The sequence below is a fragment of the Mustela putorius genome, unplaced genomic scaffold, assembly GCF_011764305.1.
Source record: "Mustela putorius furo isolate JIRA1106 unplaced genomic scaffold, ASM1176430v1.1 tig00000873_pilon_pilon_pilon, whole genome shotgun sequence".
Taxonomy (NCBI): Eukaryota; Metazoa; Chordata; class Mammalia; order Carnivora; family Mustelidae; genus Mustela; species Mustela putorius.
Genome location: NW_025421504.1, coordinates 2,303,307 through 2,322,084, shown reverse-complemented (window position 1 = coordinate 2,322,084; position 18,778 = coordinate 2,303,307). Strand labels below are relative to the sequence as shown.

Here is an 18,778-nt window from a genome sequence, read left to right as displayed (position 1 = left end):
CTCCTGGCTACCGAGGACCCCAGAAGCACGGAGGGGCCACAGCCTATGCCAGCCTTGTGGTCGCACCGGTCACTGTGCTCACCGTGTGGAGGAGAAAGGGGGGCCGTGAGGGCAGGGACTTGCCAGGGCATGTGGCCAGACAGAGTCGTGATGGGACCTGGGGCTCGGGTCCGGGACCACTGCATTCGGGGACTGATCTGCATCACCGCCTGCGTGAAGGAAGGGCAGGGACTTGTCCTGGGCCACCTGCTCGCCTCGGAGTCCAGGCCTCCACCCTCAAAGGCCAGATCATCAGGAAAACCATACCTTCGGGTTCCCCAAAGCGGGACGCGTGTTCTAGACAGAGGTGGGGGCTCTACCAGGAGCGCTTTGTCCCCCTGCGCATCACAGGCGTTTGAGGAACATTGGCTGAAGCGAACAGAAAACCCAAGCAAGAATGTCCTTCTGGATCACTCTGCTGGGGACGAATGCTGACGCAAACAGCACGGGTACGAGGACGTTTCAGTCAAAAGACAAAGGTCGGGGGCACCTGGGAGGCTCTCGGTGAAGCCTCCGACTCCTGATTTCAGATCGGGTCATGGTCTCGGGGTGGTGAGACCGAGCCCCATGTCAGGCTCCGTGGTCAGCGGGGAGCCTGCCTGGGGCTCTCTCCTCCTCTCCCTCTGCCCCTCCCCCTGCGCGCGCTCTCTCTCTCAAATAAGCAAATAACCCCCCCCCCCTAAAAAAGACAAAGGTCATTTGCCACTACTCCTCTCTTTTAGGGAGAATGTCATCGGTATTGGGTTACATTGCAACAGCCGACCTGGGTCCCCAGAGACAGAGCGTGAGCGCCCCGTCTCACCTGGGAGGCGCTGCCGCGTCGCTGCTCTGTGAGCTCCTGCTTCCGTCTCTCGGAAGCTGCTGCGGTCCCCTTGGAGCTCCTGCCCAGCGCTGCTGAGGCAACACCCAGGGAGCCCTGGGAACCCTGGCTTCCTGCTCCCGAAGGCGGCTTCATGCCATCAGAGAGAAGAGCTCCCCGGCGAGCATCCCTCTCATCCACGGTTGCATCGAGGACCCCCAGAGGGGCTGTCATGGTTTGTGAGCAGAGCAGGAAGGCCAACGTGCCTCCTGCAGCGGGAGCCCGCGTCCCGGGGGAGTGCCCCCTCTCCGGGAGGCTAAACGTCCTCCTTCTCGGTTCTGGAGGGACTGGCGCACTTCCCTCCTCCCCGTCCTGACAGCTTTCACAGAAAGAGGCCAGCTTTCTGAAGACCGGACGGTCCTTTGCAGGGCAGACAGCAACAATATGATTTCCAGGGGACCCGCCGGGTGCGGTCACTTCCCTGGGTGACACCCTTCGCTGGGGACCTCCGAAATCCCTGCTCAGAGCCAGGGAGGGGTCAGATCCGCAGGACTTCCCTAGCACGGACAACAGAACACCGCCCAGCCCTCCTCCTAGAAGCTGCCCAGCCATCACAGACAAAGAGAGAGGGACGTCCAGGGGAAAGGGCTGCCCAGAAAAATCTAAACAAAACAGCCGGACGCAGACTGAGCCGGCCAACGCGGTGGCCCTGGGCCACACGTGGCCCCGAGCACGGGAAGGATGGTGAGTTTACCCTGAGATGAGCTCTACGGGTGAAGTGCTCGCGGGATTCCTAAGACTCGGTCCCCAGAGACATTACCAATAATGGGACGTTGATCACACGTTGCCATGGTAATATTTGGGGTATGCTGGATAACCGTTAAAATTACTCTTACGTGTCTCTTTTTCACTTTTAAAAAGGGTGGCTGTTAGACCCACACAAATACGCCCAAACGACGGCCGGCACAGATGCAAAAGCAATTTGACGGTGAGATGGTCTTCTTGGCGGTGCCAAGCTGGGGTGCCTCGGATGGGCTGATGGTGACACAGAATGACATCACTGCACAGAGCTCTGCGGCACCCAGCCGCCGTCGGGCTTCCTGGCTTGGAAGGCGTGCTATGGTCTCGGGCGGGGTGATGCCATTGGGGGAGGCTGGCTGAAGGGTTCGTGGGACCTCCCTGTGCATGGGGGTTTTTTTGTGGTTTCTTTTTTTTTTTTTTTTTTGCATTTCAAAATCTAGTGTTCAAAAACGAGATTATTAGAAAATTTTACCACGTACGGGGGCTCAACGTTAACACGTCTGCTGCTCAGGGCTGGCCGAGACCAGAATCACCTGTTATGGCCTCCGCAGTCTGTCCCCGTACCCCCCAAGAGCTGAGAACTTGTTCTTGAAAGCAGATTTAATTTGTTAGGGCAGTTTTAGGTCTACAGAAAAACAGCAGAAGGTTCCTAGATATCCCCTAGCTGACACACACGCGTGCGCGCGCACGCGACGTCTCTGTCATTAACACCTTGCATTCGCACGGTACGCCGGTCGCAATCCATGAACCAGCAACAATTCCCCACCGCCAATAACCAAAGCCCACAGCTCCCACGGGCTGCTCCTGTCTCGTACACTCTGGGTTGGGCAGGGGTCCGAAGCCGCACATCTCTCACTACGATCACCCAGGGTAGCCTCTGCTACTCTCTGGCGATGACCAGAAACCTCTCACCGGACGGACCGCCGTGCATTTGTCCATTCATCTCCCGGAGGACATCACGTTGGCTCCCAAGTGTTGGCGGCCATGGCAGAGGCGGCCACCCGCGTCCGCGCACAGGTTCTTGCACAAAGAACGGGTCTGAACATTTTTCGGTGTTGGAAGAAATCAAAAGGGAGGCGGTATTTCAGGACACATGAACACTCCATGAATTTCAGATTTCAGGTCCATAAATAAAGTTTTCTTGGAACGCGGCCACGCCCAGCCGGGCACATACTCCCGGCCGCTGCTTCCTCCCCCAGGCCAGCCTCTCAGCCAGGAACTCACGCGCTCTGACCCCCAGCAAGGGACACAGGCTGTCAGCGCCTCTGTTCTCGCTCAAACGGGGCAGGGACGGCACCTGCCCTGGGCCTTGTTCCCACGATGAAAGGCACCAGCTCACCCTAATCTCGTGCTGGGTTGAACAGTGTCGCCTAACTTCGGGTCCACCTGCGACCTCGCAACATGACCTTCTTTGGAGACGGGGTCTTGACAGAGGCTGTCGGCCACGGGCCTCAAGAGGAGGAGGCCCTGGGTTCAGAGTCGCCCTGACACATGCGACCCGAGTCCTCACACAGAGAGGTGTCCGGAGCCGTGGCGGAGAAGGCCACGTGAGCACAGTCGGCGATGGAGGGACGCAGCCGTTAGAAACGCCTGGAGCCCCCAGAATGGGCAGAGGCAGAAAGGATCCTCCCCAGAGCCCTGGAGGAAGCTCGGCCTGCAGACACCCCGATCTCGGGCCTCCAGACTCCAGACGGAAAGTCTCCGTTTCTGCTGTTCTCAGCTGCCCGGGATGTGGTCCTTCCTCAAAGCAGCCCCAAGACACCGCTACAAAGCACTTCCCGTTGGGCTGGCACGGGGTCAGGTGCCTAGCAGGCGTCCCTGTCCTGCGGACCGTGCTGGCAACGGCGATGGGTGACCCACCGATGGCCGAGTCTCCCCCACGTGCTCTCTGTTACCGCCTTACTCTCTCCCCACAATGGCCCCATTTCACAGATGAGGAAACCAAGGCACGGGGAGATGAAACACACTGCCGAGGTCACACCCTAGGGGTCATGGTGGGGCTCAGGTTCACACCTGGGTCTGACCACAGAGCTGGCCGGGCTCCCAGTCCCATGGGACCCAGGGGACCGAGCCTGACCGAGCCTGCCTGTCCCTTCCCTGCCCTGATGGCTCCCTGATTTGGACATCGGAGGACAGGGCACTGTCGAGGCCCAGCCTAGGCTCCCGGGCAGCCTCTCTAAGCTCCTGGAGCCAGCGGCAGCACCACCCCATCAGGGGCTCCCACGGCCGAGGGCAGACCGTGAAGGGCACGTCCTTGGTCCTGGACCCCCGCCAGGCTTCCTAGCCTGCCCGCCCGGAAGCACGGGCCGGTCCACGGGGCCCCCGCCTGCCGGCTGCCCTTCCCGAAGCCACTTCCCTCAGACCCGGGTGTCGGCCACCGCAGACGGAGCAGCTGGTGACTGCCACCTTGACTGGAGGGGGGTGGCGTGCGGAGGGGAGGGGGAGCCGGCACGGAGCCTGCCGAGTGCTACAGAAACATAAGACAAGATTAGTCTTAACGAAGCCCAGAACAGATTGCAGGGTGTCGGGAGAGGGGATGTTTTAAAGAAATACATCTCAGCTCCCAGTTACAGAAGCACAAACAAACCCAAACAACAGATCTTTGGAAACTGCCAGCTTCGCGGCTGCCAGGCTGCTGCTGAGGGCCCAGGAGGGGCGAGGTGGGCGTTCCTGCAGCACCCGCAGGGGTGACGGGGCACCGGGCAGGCCCACGGCGGGGCGCAGAGGGAGCTCCCCGAAACCTCGAGGGAGGGACGCACCCCTCCACCTCCCCGCCACCCCACCCGCCGCCAGCTCCCGGCCGCCCCCCTCCTGTCTGTCCAGACACGCAGCTGGTCGGGCAGCCGGGCACCCTGTCTCCGGGGTGGTGGTGGCCGTCCCCACGCCCTCCCCGCCCCCCGTCTGGTCCTGCTGCTGCTGGAGCCGCCTCCTGGGACGTCCCCCAGTGCAAACACACTGTCACCTCGCCTGGAGGCTCCCCCGTCCCCCCCGACGCCCTGTGCTGCTCGGGGTCATGTCCCTCTCGCCCGCTCCCCTGCAGGGGCCCCCAGCCGGCCAGAGGCTGCTATGCAGACAAGGAACGGCCAGGCCGTCTGAGAGCTGTGGTCTCACGCCACCTGCCACCCTCAGCAGGCTTCGGGGGACCCTGGGCGACACCCCCAGCTCCCCGTGGCTGCTCCCTGACACGACACCTCCAGGCATTCAGACCTGGACCACCGAGCCCGCCAGTTCCAGACCCTTCTGAGAGGCTGGGGTTCCCGCCTCCGGTGTGTCCCCTGTGTGCACGGGCCAGTTACACCGACAAGGAAGACAGATATCAATAATTCAGCCTCTACAGCTGATCGCCCGGTGTCATGCAGCCTTTTCCTCCTAAAGGCAAAAAGCACTTAAGATACCATTTATTTCCGCCTCGTGTCCCGCGGTGCGGCCGCCTGGAGCCGGGCAAGGACGCCCCTTGTCGCCAGCTGCTGCCTGCGGCGTCACGGCCCCCTACCCTCCGGCTCCCGTGGAAATCCACCAAGGGGGGGCACCTGGCCACTGGTTCTGTGACCCCTTTCCCTTCAACAGAGAATCGGAGGGCCCTCCCCACCGGGACCGTCTCATGGGGACCAGCAGTGCCCAACACGGAAGCTTCTGGCCTCGTGAGGCTATCAAAATTTAAACTCGTTGAGGACCGACAAAATTAACTCCAGCTGGTCCGTCACCAGAGGCTCACTTCCAGCACTCCACAGCCACACGTGGCCAGGAACGACCGCCTGGACAGCGTCTGCCGCCACAGAAAGTTTGGAAGCACACGGCGCTGCTCACACGGACCCGAAGACTCAGGGGCGGCAACAGCGCAGGCCGGGGATTTCACGGGGGGCAGGAACAGGGTGCCCGGGGGGCGGAAGCCTGCAGAGTGCAACACGGCGGGGAGGAGGGTCGTCCCCGGCCCACGGGCTGCCTGGGGCTTCAGCGGCACAGGGGAGAACATTCTAGACACGGGCGGCAAGGCTGGGGAACGGCAGAACAGTGGGCGGGCTGGGGACGGCTGGCAGCGGGCATGCGGAAGGGCAGGAGCAAAGACTGGGGGCGGGGGGCGTCCGAGCGGGGCCCCGAGGGCGGGGGGCGTCCGAACGGGGCTCCGAGGGCGGGGGGCGTCCGAACGGGGCTCCGAGGGCAGGAGGCGTCCGAGCAGGGCCCCGAGGGCAGGGGGGCATCTAAGCGGGACCCCGAGGGGAGGAGGGCGTCCGACAGGACCCCACCTGGTGTTCACCAGCCTGCGTCTCCCAGCGCCTGTGCCCTGCTCGCCTAGACCCATATCTGAGCAGGCTGGTTCACGGCACCCAGGAAGCCACCACGAGAGGCCCCCAGCCCGTTCCATAATCCCACACGCCGCCCTTCACCTGGGATGGCCACTTGAGAGCAGGCACCAGAACGGGCAAGAGGACCCCAGGAGACGGGAAACAGCAGCCTCTCCCGGGGCAGGGGCGCAGCTCTGGGAACCGGCCGGCAGGACCTTAGTCACTGGCCAGCGCGACAGCTTTTTCACGGACAAGCGTGCAGTCCAGGCCGGGGGAAAGCAGTCTGACTCGGGCACTTCAGCCGGCTTTCTGGTTTTAAAAACTCGGGTTTTACCATAAAATGAATACAACCACAGAATAACGTCTTTGAAAATTGAGAAAAGGAAAACTTTAACCACAAGAGACGTGGTAACATCTCGGCACATTGTTCTCTAACCGGTGTTGACCGACGCGGCGGCCACACACACCGTTTAAACTTAGATCCCGCAACATGACGGAGCGTGGAAGTCCCGTGCCGGCAGCCACACCAGCCACGTTTCCAGAGATCCCAGCTGCGCGGGAGGCCAGCGGCCACTACGTCGCAGGCACAGAGCTGGAGTCTGTCCCGCGAGGCGGGAGGTTCTCCTGCGCCCCCCAACCCCTGCCCCGGACGGCCTCACCCACGCTCAGGGCCTTTCCACAGACTTTAACCAAAACATGCGTGGGATTTGCCCTGCTTTGCTGCTAAGAACCACGAACGTCCACGCTGACGGCTCAGCCTTCCTGAACCCCGCGTGGCCTTCCTCCAGGAGGCACTGAGGTCCGAACGCTCGGGAGTCACAGACGCCTGAGGAAATCGGGTGCTGCCCCCTCCTCAGTGACCCCCGTGAGCACACACACAAAGCGGCCCAAGAGGCGGGGGGCCCACGGACCCCTGATAAGACTCCCTTGTCTCATAGGGTGAACTTCTCGCCTGTCGGACAGTAAGTCCCTGCCCTCCGCTCCGCTGTAAAAAGCTCCACGATGAACATCTTCTCGCCAATGTGTTTCCCCTCCGTGATTCGGGCTCTTTCCCAGCACTCAGAGGACTTCCGGTTTCGGAGACGGCGGCCGCGTTCTGAGCTACATACGCATCTCTGATGCCCTTCCCGGGGCAGGGGCGCTCGGCAGGCCCCCAGGGGCCCGCGCGGGGGTCCTGCTATGTTACACCCTCACCTACCGGCGCTTCAGACGGGGCTGGGCACCTCCCAGGACAGACAGACGGTGGGCTGGTTGCTGCCCTTGCCCAACGGTCGCCCTCGCCGGCTCGCCCATCCCACACCCTTGTTCCTGCTGCGGAGGGAGTCACAGAACCCCACCCTGCTCCGGGACTCGGACCTCAGCCGGGCAGCAGCGCTCCGTGGCCGCCCGCTCCCCAGTGGGCCTTGAGCGCTCACTCGGTCGAGGGTTTCAGGCCATCACTGTGCTGGGAGTGGGGAGGGGGTGGGAGGGGGGTGGGGGTCGGGTGTGGCAGGTGTCTGGCCATCTGGGAACCGGGCCCTGCCCGGCTGTGCCCCACAGGTAGCACACATACGGACACTGCCCTCACATCACGAAATGCTGGAGGGGCTCTCAGGTCAAGGGTGGGGTGGGGGGTCCTCGCCGCCCCTCCTAGCCTGCCTCTCCGCCTCCACATGTAGTTCTCCGGTTCCGCCACTAGAGGGATCCCGTGAGCCTGCACCCCTCCTGGGGACCCAGTGCCCAGTTACAGTGGGACCCTTGGCTCCAGGAGCCGCTATGGGCACATGCTAGTCCTCAAAGCCAAGCCCAGCTGCGGGGTGGCTGCTCTAGCCAATGCCGGCATTCTGGACCTCCGCCAGACGCCCTCTCAGTCCGGGGCTCACGGACCACACCTCTCTTCCTGGGGTCCCCTTCAGAGCTGCGGGTCTCAACCAGGCAGCCACGCCGCAAACCCCTGGGCCCCGCTCCCAGCAGCTGGAGGTGTGGCTGCCACCCGGGCAGGAGGCGTTTCCAAGGCTACCCGGGGCGTCCTCACCTGCAGCCGGGCGCAGAGTGCCTGGTCTACAGTGTCCCGCACGCGGGCCCTTCGGTGCGGGATTTCCAGCCCCATCACCGTGAGGGCACTGCGCGGCGGCGGGAGGGAGCGGAGGAGCCGTCCCCTTGCTTCCACGGTCTCTGGTGTGGTGGCTCGGAGAGGAAAGGGGCAAGTGAATGTGCCCAGCGCCCAGAGCTGGCCCTCGCTTGTCACAATGGCCCGGGAAAATGCAGATTCCAAGGCCCACCGCAGCCCCTTCCAGAATCCACACCTGCTTTTTAAGGCCCCCAGCGACCTGTCACGCGCAGCTGGGTCAGGAACCAGGGTGCCTCCCTGGAACACCCATCAGGTCCCATGTGGGACGCAGGCCGTGTCCGCTTCGGCCCTGCCCCCACCTCAGCTGAGCACAGGCTCCCGGCCAGGAGGCCACGAGGGCTCCCGTCCGTCTCCATCCCGTCGCAGCACGAAGCCTCAGCCTAACTGGACTGCTCGGGCCTGAAGAGCACGTGTCGCGATCTGCGGGGTCTCTCTGATAGACATGGCCCGTCCCGACCACACCACGGCCGGCTGCACACGCCCAAAGATCGGCCCACTGTCTGTGAAGCAGCTCCAAGCAAACAGATGACCCCAAAGGGAATTGGGGGGCCCGGGGTTCTGGAATGCAAACATTTGGCTCCGGGAGCCTTACCACCGAGAGGCCTCCTAACGTGGCCTCAGAACCCCAGCTCCGGAGAGACCCCCCGCTTTCCCTTGGGGGCCTGACGTGGTACAGAGCGGGGCTCTGGCATCCAGCCGCCGTTGGAGTCTCCTGGAGTGGCAGCCAGCCACGAAGAGGAGGCCCACGTCAGGGACATCGTCAAGGGACATCAGGGCCACCGTGCTAGGTCTAAGCAGCCACACACGAATGGCCGCCTATGCCGTGATTCCACTTACAGGAAACGTCCAGAACGGTGGGGGAGTGGCCGCCGGGGCTGGGGGAGAGCAGAGGGGGAGTAGCGGCTTAGCGCGTGTGGGGCTTCTTTTGGGGTGAGGAAAATGTTCGGGAGCCCGACAGCAGTCACTGCTGCCCAACACGGAGTGCTAAAGGCCATGGAATGGGACAGTTTTAATTGGTTACAGCGGCAAGTTTTGTGTTATGTGCATTTTACCACAATTAGGAAAACAAAATTTCCCTACTCTGGGGCCGCCCCGTGTCTGGGAGGGTTCTCAGCCTCAGCACTGAGACGCGCACAGGACCGCGCTGTATGGGGGGCTGTCCCGGGCATGTGGGGTGCTCGGCAGCACCCTGGCCTCCAGCCACCAGAGGCCAATCAAAATGTGTCCCAAGACTGCCATGTGTCCCTTAGGGCAGACTCGGCCCCAGGTGAGAACCTCCAGTCTAGACGCATCTGGAATCGCCTGGCCATGAGGAGAGTAAGACGTGTCCCCTGGGAGGTGCCCACAGGCAGCCGGTGTGCAGACCCAGCAAGGCGGGGGGCGGGGGCAAGCAGCCTGCAGTGAACTCACAAGGTAACCCCATAAAACAGGTTACTATCCTCCTCTTACGAACGAGGAGACGGAGGTTCTAAGAAGACACAGTGCTTTCCCGGGCTCGTGCCGGCCAGGTCTCCCGAACTCCCAATCCAAGCTCCTTACGCGACTGGGGTCCCTACGGGGCCCATTACATCAGGCCCTGATTCCGGTTCTGCCACTACGACCTCTGCCATGAGACCAAAGGCCAGGCCCAGCACACCTGAGTCACAGTCAAGATGGAACTCGGGACCTGTCCCCACCACCTGGGCCTGTGACCAAGCTCCGGCCAAGCCCCGCGGCGGGAAGCCAGGCTGTTCTGGATCCCAGGCCGGTTCTGGTGGGGACCCCCACACAGCTCAGTGCACAGGGGGCGCGGCGCTCCCCTCCACAGGCACTCTCCGGGACGTGGACAGCGGTTACCAGGCCACTCCCAGGCTCCAGTGGACCGCATCGTATTGAGGGGATAAAACCAGGAAAAAACCCAAGAAGCTCAGATTCCTACTCCTTTGCTCCCCGCTTCTGTCCGTCCTGTGTGACCTCGTGTGCTCCGGGTCTGGGGCAGAGCCAGCTGGGCTCAAACCCAGCTCCTCTAGCGTGCCGGCTTTGCGACCTCCAGCAAGTTACATAATCTCTCCGAGCCTCGCTTTCCCTTTCTGGGTGTGTGTGAGTGGCGGGGGGCGGTGATGGCAGGACCCGCCCGCGGGGTCTCAGGTAGCTGTGAGCGTAAGCGGGAGCTGCCCGAGGCGCACAAGCCTGGTGCCCACCCCAGTGCTTGAGGCCTCCAACCTCGCCCGCGCCCAGCTCACAGCTCGAGTTTGGTGATCACGTGCCAGCTGAACACAGCAGGGCTTAGGGGCGTGACCACTGTCCACCCAGAAACCTAATGAGAGCAAGGACCCTGCCCGGAGCATGAGAAGGGGCTGCCGAGGTCAGGGGTGGCCCGGCCTGCGCAGGCCCTGGCCTCTCCAGGATAGTGCAAGCCCGCTGTTCCCGAGCCTTGGGCACGCCCACCCCAGCAATGCCCTGCGGCCCCTTCATGATGCTGCGTGGTGGCTGCTACCGGCTGTGACAACCCTCTCCGGTCAGGTACACCCAGAACAGGATGTGGCCTGAGCCAGCATCGGGTGTCCCTGGGCTCTCAGGCTACAGAGGGAGTGACAAGAACATCACCCCCAGGACTGTGCTCCAGCCTCTTAGAGCTCAAGGGTCTGGGCAGAAAGGTTAAGGTTCCCCCGGGATGCGGGGGCTGGGCCACATGCCTGGTTTGGCTGCAACCCCAAAGGCCTTGGGCTACCAGCCAGGAGTCTCCAAGCCTGCCTGGGGTCTGTGGGATGGCCACAAGCCACTGTCCCCCCACTGATGTGAACTGGGGCACCAGGATTCCCAGGGCCTGGGCCCATGGGGTTTAGCCTGGGTTACAGGGCAAGTCCACCCTGTAGGCACGGCTTATCCTAGGTGAGGCCGCCGAGGGGAAGGGGACGGGCGAGAAGGCAGAACCCCCCCTCCGCGGGTCCTTCACCGTCTCCTTGAGCAGCATCAGTGGTGGGACACGGGGGCCGAGGCCCTGGCATCAGGAGAGCCGGACCCCGGTAGGGTGAGACGCAGGCCGCCCACAGCCCTCAGGGAGCAAAGCCTCTACTCTCGCCATCGCCCCCCACGAGGCGCAGGGCAGGCCCTGCGGGTCGGACTCAGGACTCACCCGCTCTCGCTGTCCAGGAACACGGAGCTGCCGCTGTCCACCAGGGCGGCGCTGATGGGCGAGAGGCAGAACGGCGAGGAGAAGGCGTCGGAGTCGGAGTCGAAGGAGCTGTCCCTGCTCACGCCCTCGGCCGACAGCTCCAGGGAGCCCTCCTCCTCGCTGGCCTCGGGCCGCGGCTCCCGCCCCTCCTCCGCCCCGTCGGCCGACAGGATCCCGGAGTCGCTGTGGGCCGGCGGGGGGGCCACCCCCAAGCCCCGGGCCAGCTTCTCCCCGTCCTCGGAAGGGGGGGAGGGGCTGACGAGCCCGGCGTCTGGGTTGCCCTGTGCCACCACCAGGGCGTCCTCATCTCTGGGGGTCAGGGCAGGCCTGGGCTCCGTAGGGGAGGGCTGGTGGGGGGTCCCCAGGCTCTGGGCGCGCCGGGCCCGTGGGCGGGGCGCCTTGCGCACGGGCGAGCTCTCGGGGGTGATGTAGCGCAGCGCCTCCTCGTCCTGCCTCTGGATGCGAGAGTTGGGGACCCACGCGAGGATGACGGTGCTGCCCAGCAGCTCGTCCTTCTCCACGTACAGGCACAGGTATCCTGCCAGGGTCGGGAGGACAGGTGCGTTAGGGACCGCGGCGCCTCTGTCTGGCTCCTGGTCAAGGCCCCGCCCTGGGCCGCCAGGACAGGACCCGGCCAGACAGCCCGGCCCCGAGGACAGCGTGGCCAGGGGCGCGGTCGGCTCAGTGAGTGAAAACGGGGGCACGTAGCCGATTCAGGGACCGGGCTCCCAGGCAGTGGCCTGTCGCCACTTCCCCATGCCTGGGGAGCCCTCCTCCTGCTCAGAGCCCCACCCCGGCCACGGTCCGGCAGCCCCGGAACTTCCCTCCCCACAGCCAGCCTCCAGGTCTGGGCGAGCCCAGGGGCCCAGGAGCCCCGTTTCACCACGCCTGGGAGTGACGGAAGCTGCGGACTTTATTTCTGTCTCATACAAAATAAATCCAAAGAAGGGTGTTGGGCGTTTTCCAGTCAGTTGGGGTCTCGGTGTGTCTTCTTTAATGCAGCTTTCTGGAAGGAGGGGCGTCCCCGATGTCAGGCACCAGACCGTGGACAGGGCCAGAGAAGAGCGGTGCCCCTCAGAGGCGGCTGCCAGTGGGTGGGCTCTCTGGGTCCCCGAATGCTCAGTCTGGGGACAAGCGGCATTTCCTGACACTTCAGGATGTCCTGACTCCTGGGTTGATCATGCCAGGTGCCCAGGCCTCCTGGTCTCTGCTCTAGAAAGCCCCCGGGGCCGAACTGGGCCGTCAGTCACATCCCCCGGAGCTCTGAGAACCTGCACCAGTCTCCTGAGCCTCGCTCCTATTTCCAGAAGAGGTGGGGACACTCCGGGATAACGGTAAGGAGCAGAGGAGGCCACGTGTTTCATACCCTCAGATCCTGTGGCTCGGGGACGGGGAGGGGAGCCCCAGGACTCTGCCCTCACCCCGGGGCCTTCCATCACGGCGGCATCCGCACGACGTTCTCCCAGGGCTGTGCTGTTCTTTCCGACTGAGACCAGAAGAGCTGACACTCTCAGATCCGGCCCTAGAACCTCTGTCCCCTCCTCGAACCCTCAGAGTTGGCCCCGTGGTCAGGAGTCCAGGGCCACACGCCACCAGAGCGCACTGCAGGACGCTAGAATTCCCTGTCTACATGGCCTGGAGCCGGCTCCCAGGGCCTGCTCCTGAGCTGTCTGTGGGGGCTGTGGGCAGGCTGGGGTGTCCCCATGTGGGTGCCTGTGGTCCCTTCTAGTGCAGGACAGAGCTGGGCTGGAGACGGACTCTCCTGCTTTGGGACCTGTGGGGGCTGAAGACTCCGAACCCGCACCCGACCGTCAGGGGCTACAAAGACAGACTCACCGAGGTAGGACCAGTTCATTAACGTAATTTAAACATTTTGTCTTTTAATTCACTCATTCAGTATTTTGCAGACGCATAATTTGCATACAGCAAAGTGCTCAGGCCTGACCGTCATTTGTTAACTTTTCGATGTCTGACGTCTGGTGTGGGGCTTCTGTCTGTGCTGGGTGGGCGAGTCCACAGGCCGCAGCCGGCCCCCCGCAGGTGCACTGGGGGCCCCGAGGGCCCTCCAGCAGCCCGGGGAGGCCGAGGGAAGAACAAAGATCGCCCAGAGCCTGCCCTTGTCCCACCTCCTCCCCGGGCTAGCGTTGGGAACGGCCCAGCCTCTCTGAGCACCAGCCTCCTCGTCCAAAACAGAGGCCTGTCCCAGCTCCCGGCACTCTCAGGAGGGTAACGTACAGATAAGGCAAACCATGTGCTTGTCACAGCCGTCGGCAGAAGCGACAAAGGACACAGGACTTGGGTATCACTGACCCATCATTTTGTCTTTCCCATGGGAGGCAAGCGGGGCTGAGGGAGGTCAGTGCCCCGTTGCTATGACCGGATCTAACAGCCTCAGACCCGCCCCGGCCCGAGGACAGCCACAGTCCAGTACCCGACCTGGAAGAGAAGCGACTGCTTTGCTCCGCGACTGCTTTGCTCCGTGCTGTGAGCCGCAGCCCCGCGGAGCACCGGGCGGCCGGCCACCGCAGCAGGGCTCGGGAAACAGCCTGAGCCCTGGGAAAGAGGCAGTTTCTTTGTCTGCGACTTGGCACAAGATCGCCAAGCTGCTGTCACTGCAGGAACAGTGTCCAGCCCAGGCTCACGGAGGCCCTGGTGCTGGTGTGCCCCGGGCATGGCCCTAGGGGAATGAATCTATGGCCCCCGCATCTCCCAGCGGCAGACTCCAGCTGATGCTTTCTGCCCTGATTTCAGAACCGGGGGGTTAGAGGACAGGTGGAGACAGGACTGGTGCTTCCCGGGGCCTGCCCTACAGTCTACCTGGTTCTCATCACGGCCTTCCCGGCTGTGGGAAGCGAAGCAACCACCAGGCCTAGCTCAAGGGGTGTGGTCGTGCCACAGTGGAGGGGGCCCATGGGTACCAGTCCATGCCCACAGAGGAGGGCTGCCCGCATCCCTGCCTGCAGGCTCCCTGCTCCCAGCAGCTGGGCATGACCTAATGTCCTCTTCTGAGGCTGATTCCCCGTAAGCCGTCCCGCCCCACGTGTACAAGTTAAAGGTCACCAGCCCCTTCGAAGATGGGGGAATCAGGACAAATGGGGAAGTGGCCCAAAGCTTTCCGAAGCTGGGGCTTGGGCACTTTAGAAAGAAACCAAGCCCCTCCGCCCAGGCCCTCCCATCTCTCGGGCTCACCTGGGTGGTGCCCTCCGAGCCCCTGCAGTCCCTCGGGCGGGTGCACGCACACGTTGTTCTTGGAGTAGATGATCTCCCCATCCAGGACGGAGAGGGGCCCGCCACCGCCGCCCGGGGTGAGGGTCAGGAGGTCCGAGGCTTTGGAGGAGGCCCGGCGAAGGAGGCGGCCCAGAGACATTGCCGGGGGAGTGCTTCCATCCTCTGCACGCGTCGGCCCAGGCAGGGCTCGTCCGGACGTGGCTGGGGGAGAAAGACAGAGGAGGCGCGTCAGGCCGGGTGTCTTCGGCGCTGCGTCCTGCCTCACACCGGCCAGCGCAAGACAGATGGAAGTTCGCTGACCTCCAGGATGGGTCCTGCTAAAACGAGGCCACGTGGCACCATGGACATTTGGGGCTGGGTCGTTCTCAGTGCTGAAGGCGACCCCGGTCTCTACCCACGGATGCCACCAGCAGCGCCCTTCCCGCCATGACTCCAGGCATGGCTCACGTCTCCCCGGGGCCCAACCACCTGTCACGGGCGCTCTGCTCCCCCATGGTGATGCCAGGAAACGCTCAGACTTGTCTCTGCTCAGTTTTGCCCTGCGTCTGCGTCTGCGTCGACGAGCCCTCCCGTCCTGAACCTCAGCCCCTCCACCGGGCTTCCCAGGGAGCACCTCCTTCCTACAATCGCCCTGCCAGGCCTCCTCCACCCCCAGCCTGGCCTGATGTCCTGACACGTGACGGGCCATCTCCGCTGGGAAGGGTGTCACAAGGACCCGAGTTTGCCTACAACCCGGCACTGAGAGGGGCGTCTGGCCGGCTCAGAGGACGGGGTGACTCTTGATCTCGGGGCCATGAGTTTGAGCCCCACATGGGGTGTTGAGATCACGTAAAAAAGTACAAAATAAATAAATAAAAATTAAAACAGTAAACGAGAAACCGGAGGACCGACCCAGACGCATCCAGAACTCCTCGCGATTCCCCGACAGGAGGAGCAGGGCGATGCGCGGGAGAGTGAGCGGGAGAGCTCATCGAGGAGGAGTCCTAGGGCCGGACGAAAGCCCAACACCCGGCAGACGGCCCGAAGCAATTTTTATTCCAGCCGTCAGAAATCGCTCGCAGTGTGGACCGGCCAGACGCTTCACATCAGTCGAGCCCCAGAACGCAGCCACCCAGCGGAGCCGTGGACGGAGCCACGGGAGTGAGCTCGTGTGCGCAGACCCTGCCGTCCCCCGCCAGAGGCGCTGCGTGTGCGAGACGCAGCCCACACTGAGCAGGTGCAGGTCAGCCTCACGGGGCAGGGCCGGGACGGGGACACCGGATCGCCTTCCTCTCGTTGAAAGAAAAGAAATGAGGTGAGAGCCAGTACGACAGCATCGTCGATGACGGACAGACTAAACGGGGTCCATCCGCACGGGGGATCTTATTCGGCCTCAAGGAAGGACACTCAGCCACCAGCCACATGGGTGGACCTCAAGGACACTGTGCCTGGTGATGTCAGCCACGCACAGAAAGACACAGAGTGTAGGATTCCACGTCCATGAGGCCACTGGAGTCGTGGGTCAGAATCACAGAGAGAGAACGTAGGACGGGGATGCTGGGTGCCAGGGGCTGGGGGAGGGGCGGGATGGGGAGTTAGTGTTTTGGGGCCAAATTTTCAGTTTGGGACGACGACAGTGTTCTGGACACGGATGGTGGTGACGGCCCCACAGCGGCGTGAAGGGACTTAATGCCACTCAGTAAGACGGCCGTGCAGTTTTATGTCCTGTCTGTCTCACCGCAGGACAGCAACTCTTCGAACCTCCTGCATTTCTGACGCTTCTCCCCCAGCCCAGAGCTGGTTTGCAGGGTTCCCTACGTGAGGCTCTTTCTGCTGGAGGGTTTGCACAGGCTCGTGGGGCAGGGGGGCCAGGCTCAGGGTGCCCTTCCCTGTCCGAGGCCAGGGGGGCTCCATGCCGGATCCTCAGCCCCCGGCCCTGTGGGGGCCCCTCCCGTGCCCTCAACTCTGTTCTCAGATCTCCCCAGAAAGTCACGAACTCTCCCAAGCACAGGATTCTTCTAACGGCTTCCTGCCAGCCCGAAAGTCACCCTCCCTTGTCCGCATCTTTACCCAGAAAGATCCATCACGCCCTTCTCCCGAATGACCGGGGTTCCCAATATCGACATGGCCTTGAAAATCACGGTTCCGGGACACTCACTGCCTCAGCCACAAGCCAAGGACATCACTCCCCTCCTGGTCGTATCCAGGGCCCAAATCCACCCTTCAAAGGCTTCCCCCAGACCAATACTCTCAACCCCCCTGGCCGGGGGCAGCCAGCTGACCTCAAGGACCATTCAGTAATCATCGGGCCCTGCGGCTGCCGGTCCCACCGTGTGGCAGCGGCCACAGACGGGAATCAGAAGGGGTGTCTGTGACCCAGTGAGACTTGACTCACAGACACTCTCACCTGAATCTCCCAATCTCTATGCCTCACAGAAAATTCTTTTAGTTTTTTCCCAATCATTTAAAAATATAAAACCCAACCTTAGCTCCAAGACCAGAAAACAAGCAGAAGGCTTGATTTGGCCCATGGGCTGCCGACAGCTGACCCCTGGCTCAGGCCACCTTCTGGATACTCGGCCCCTCCCTCTACCCCAACTGCCTCCAGGCCAGCCTCTCCGGGAAGCCTTCCCGGACTCTGCAGGTCAAGGGGGTGGCCACCCCATAAGCCCCCCACTGGTCTGAACTTGGAGGCAAGCCCCAGCACCTATAAAATTCTTTAAAAAAAAAAAAAACCAATCACACGCCCTCCGTATCGCGTCGTCTGTGCAACTGTCGGTATTGTTATTCTAGCGACGACTCTGCTGTCCAGAATATGTTTAGCCTTCAGAATCGTTCCAGAACGACAAGGTCCCTTCACGAGCCGTACAAGAAAATGAGTCTCTTCTTTCTAGACCAGCCCTGCCCGGTTTGCTGACATCCCCCAGCCACGTCTTAAAAAGTGAACAGCGAGGAGGAAGCCGAACGTTGGTAACACACTTTCATTTCAGTCCTCATTCCCCAAACAGGATCGTTTCGGCCCATAATCCATGCGGAAACGAGCTGCTCGACGTCCCCTCGGCCTCTGGAGTCAGGGGTCTGTTTCACGTTAAGGGCAGCTCAGCCGGGACCCACACTGCGGCCGAGGCCTCGGCTCCCTCGGGGTCTCCCCTGGTGTCCCTTCGCTAACTCCGACGGGGCTGCAAACAGCTGTCGGCTGAGTCCAGAACCCAAACCGCCCTTCAGTGAACACGTCTGCCACCGCGGAGGACAATCAGAAGAACGTGCCGGAAGGTTTGAAGGGCGTCCCAAAACACAAGCTCACAATCCCCTTTCCCCGCACACCCGACGCGGACCGCACGCTCTCCTGCCCTGAGACTCTGGCCCTCGCGACCTCCTACAAGCAAGTTCTGCAAACGAGAAAACGGGTTCCGAGCGTTCGGGTCACTCGGGGAGCAGAGAAACTTGGCGCCTAAGACCTTCGTCCCCTGTGCTCAGAGTTCAGCTCCCACCACACCCCCGCCACCTGGGTGGGCAGGGGACAGGCCCCCCAGCTCCGGCCCCAGAGCGTCCTGCGGCAGGCCGCACCCTGGGGGTGTCTGTCAAACGCCCCCACAAAGAGTCACCCTCTTCAGACACTTCCCACACGCTCTCCAAATGCATTTGCTCCTCCGTGAGCCGCCTTCATTGACATGAAACCCGGTTCCCAGCCTCTGCTACCACACGGCTCGCCGAGAGAGCCCTTGACCTATTTTTGAATGCTTTTTTTTTTTTTTTTTTTTTTGTAAATTAGGCACCAAGCTCAGAGAAGCACAAAGAACACAAGTGCCTTAAATCACAGGATCCGAAACCGTTCGCGTGTCCGTTCCTATCCTCTGTGTCTGTCTTATAAAAAAGGAAAGATGCCCCACGGGGGTGACCGGAGTCTTGCTTTCTGCCGCAGCGTAAGTGCATTCTCCCACGTGTTAATGAGTCTAAGCGTGTGTCTTCCCCCAACCCCCAAATCATACGATGAAGCTCCAACCCCCCGCCCAGCACCTCGGAATGCGGCTGTATTCAGAGACGGGTCTTTACAGAGGTGATCAGGTTGGGATTAGGCCATTAGAGAGGCCGGAATCCAGTGTGACTAGCGTCCTTTGAAACGAGGAAATTTGGAGATGGACAAGGTGTCCAGAACAGGGCACAGGTCCAGGAAGAGGCCACGGCGTGACACAGAGCAGTGGTGAGGCGGAACGGGGAGGGAGGAGGGAGGCCTGCCCCCCGCAGAGCTGGCTGGTCAGGCAGGAAGGGAAGGGGCAGGGGTCAGGGCCCGGCAGGCGGCACCAGGGGGACGCGAGCAGGATGTGAACGGCCCCAGTGCCACGAAACTGCATGTTTCAAAATGGCCCAGATGGGCACCACTCTGT

The 18,778-nt window shown here is 62.5% G+C and overlaps 1 protein-coding gene across 5 annotated transcripts in view; it reads right to left on the bottom strand.

The window, feature by feature from the left end:
• Positions 1–18,778, bottom strand: part of TBC1D16 (TBC1 domain family member 16) — a 72,976-nt gene that overhangs the window by 46,651 nt on the left and 7,547 nt on the right. For all 5 annotated transcript variants that reach the window (XR_006608304.1, XM_045085768.1, XM_045085769.1 and 2 more), the window contains exons 2-3: positions 14,376–14,615; positions 11,148–11,724 (exon numbers count right to left, since the gene is read on the bottom strand). Coding sequence is in view for 4 of the 5 variants with exons in the window: in XM_045085768.1 (XP_044941703.1) it covers positions 11,148–11,724; positions 14,376–14,553 (755 nt within the window). In the remaining variant the exon portion in view is untranslated. The remainder of the gene's footprint in view (positions 1–11,147; positions 11,725–14,375; positions 14,616–18,778) is intronic.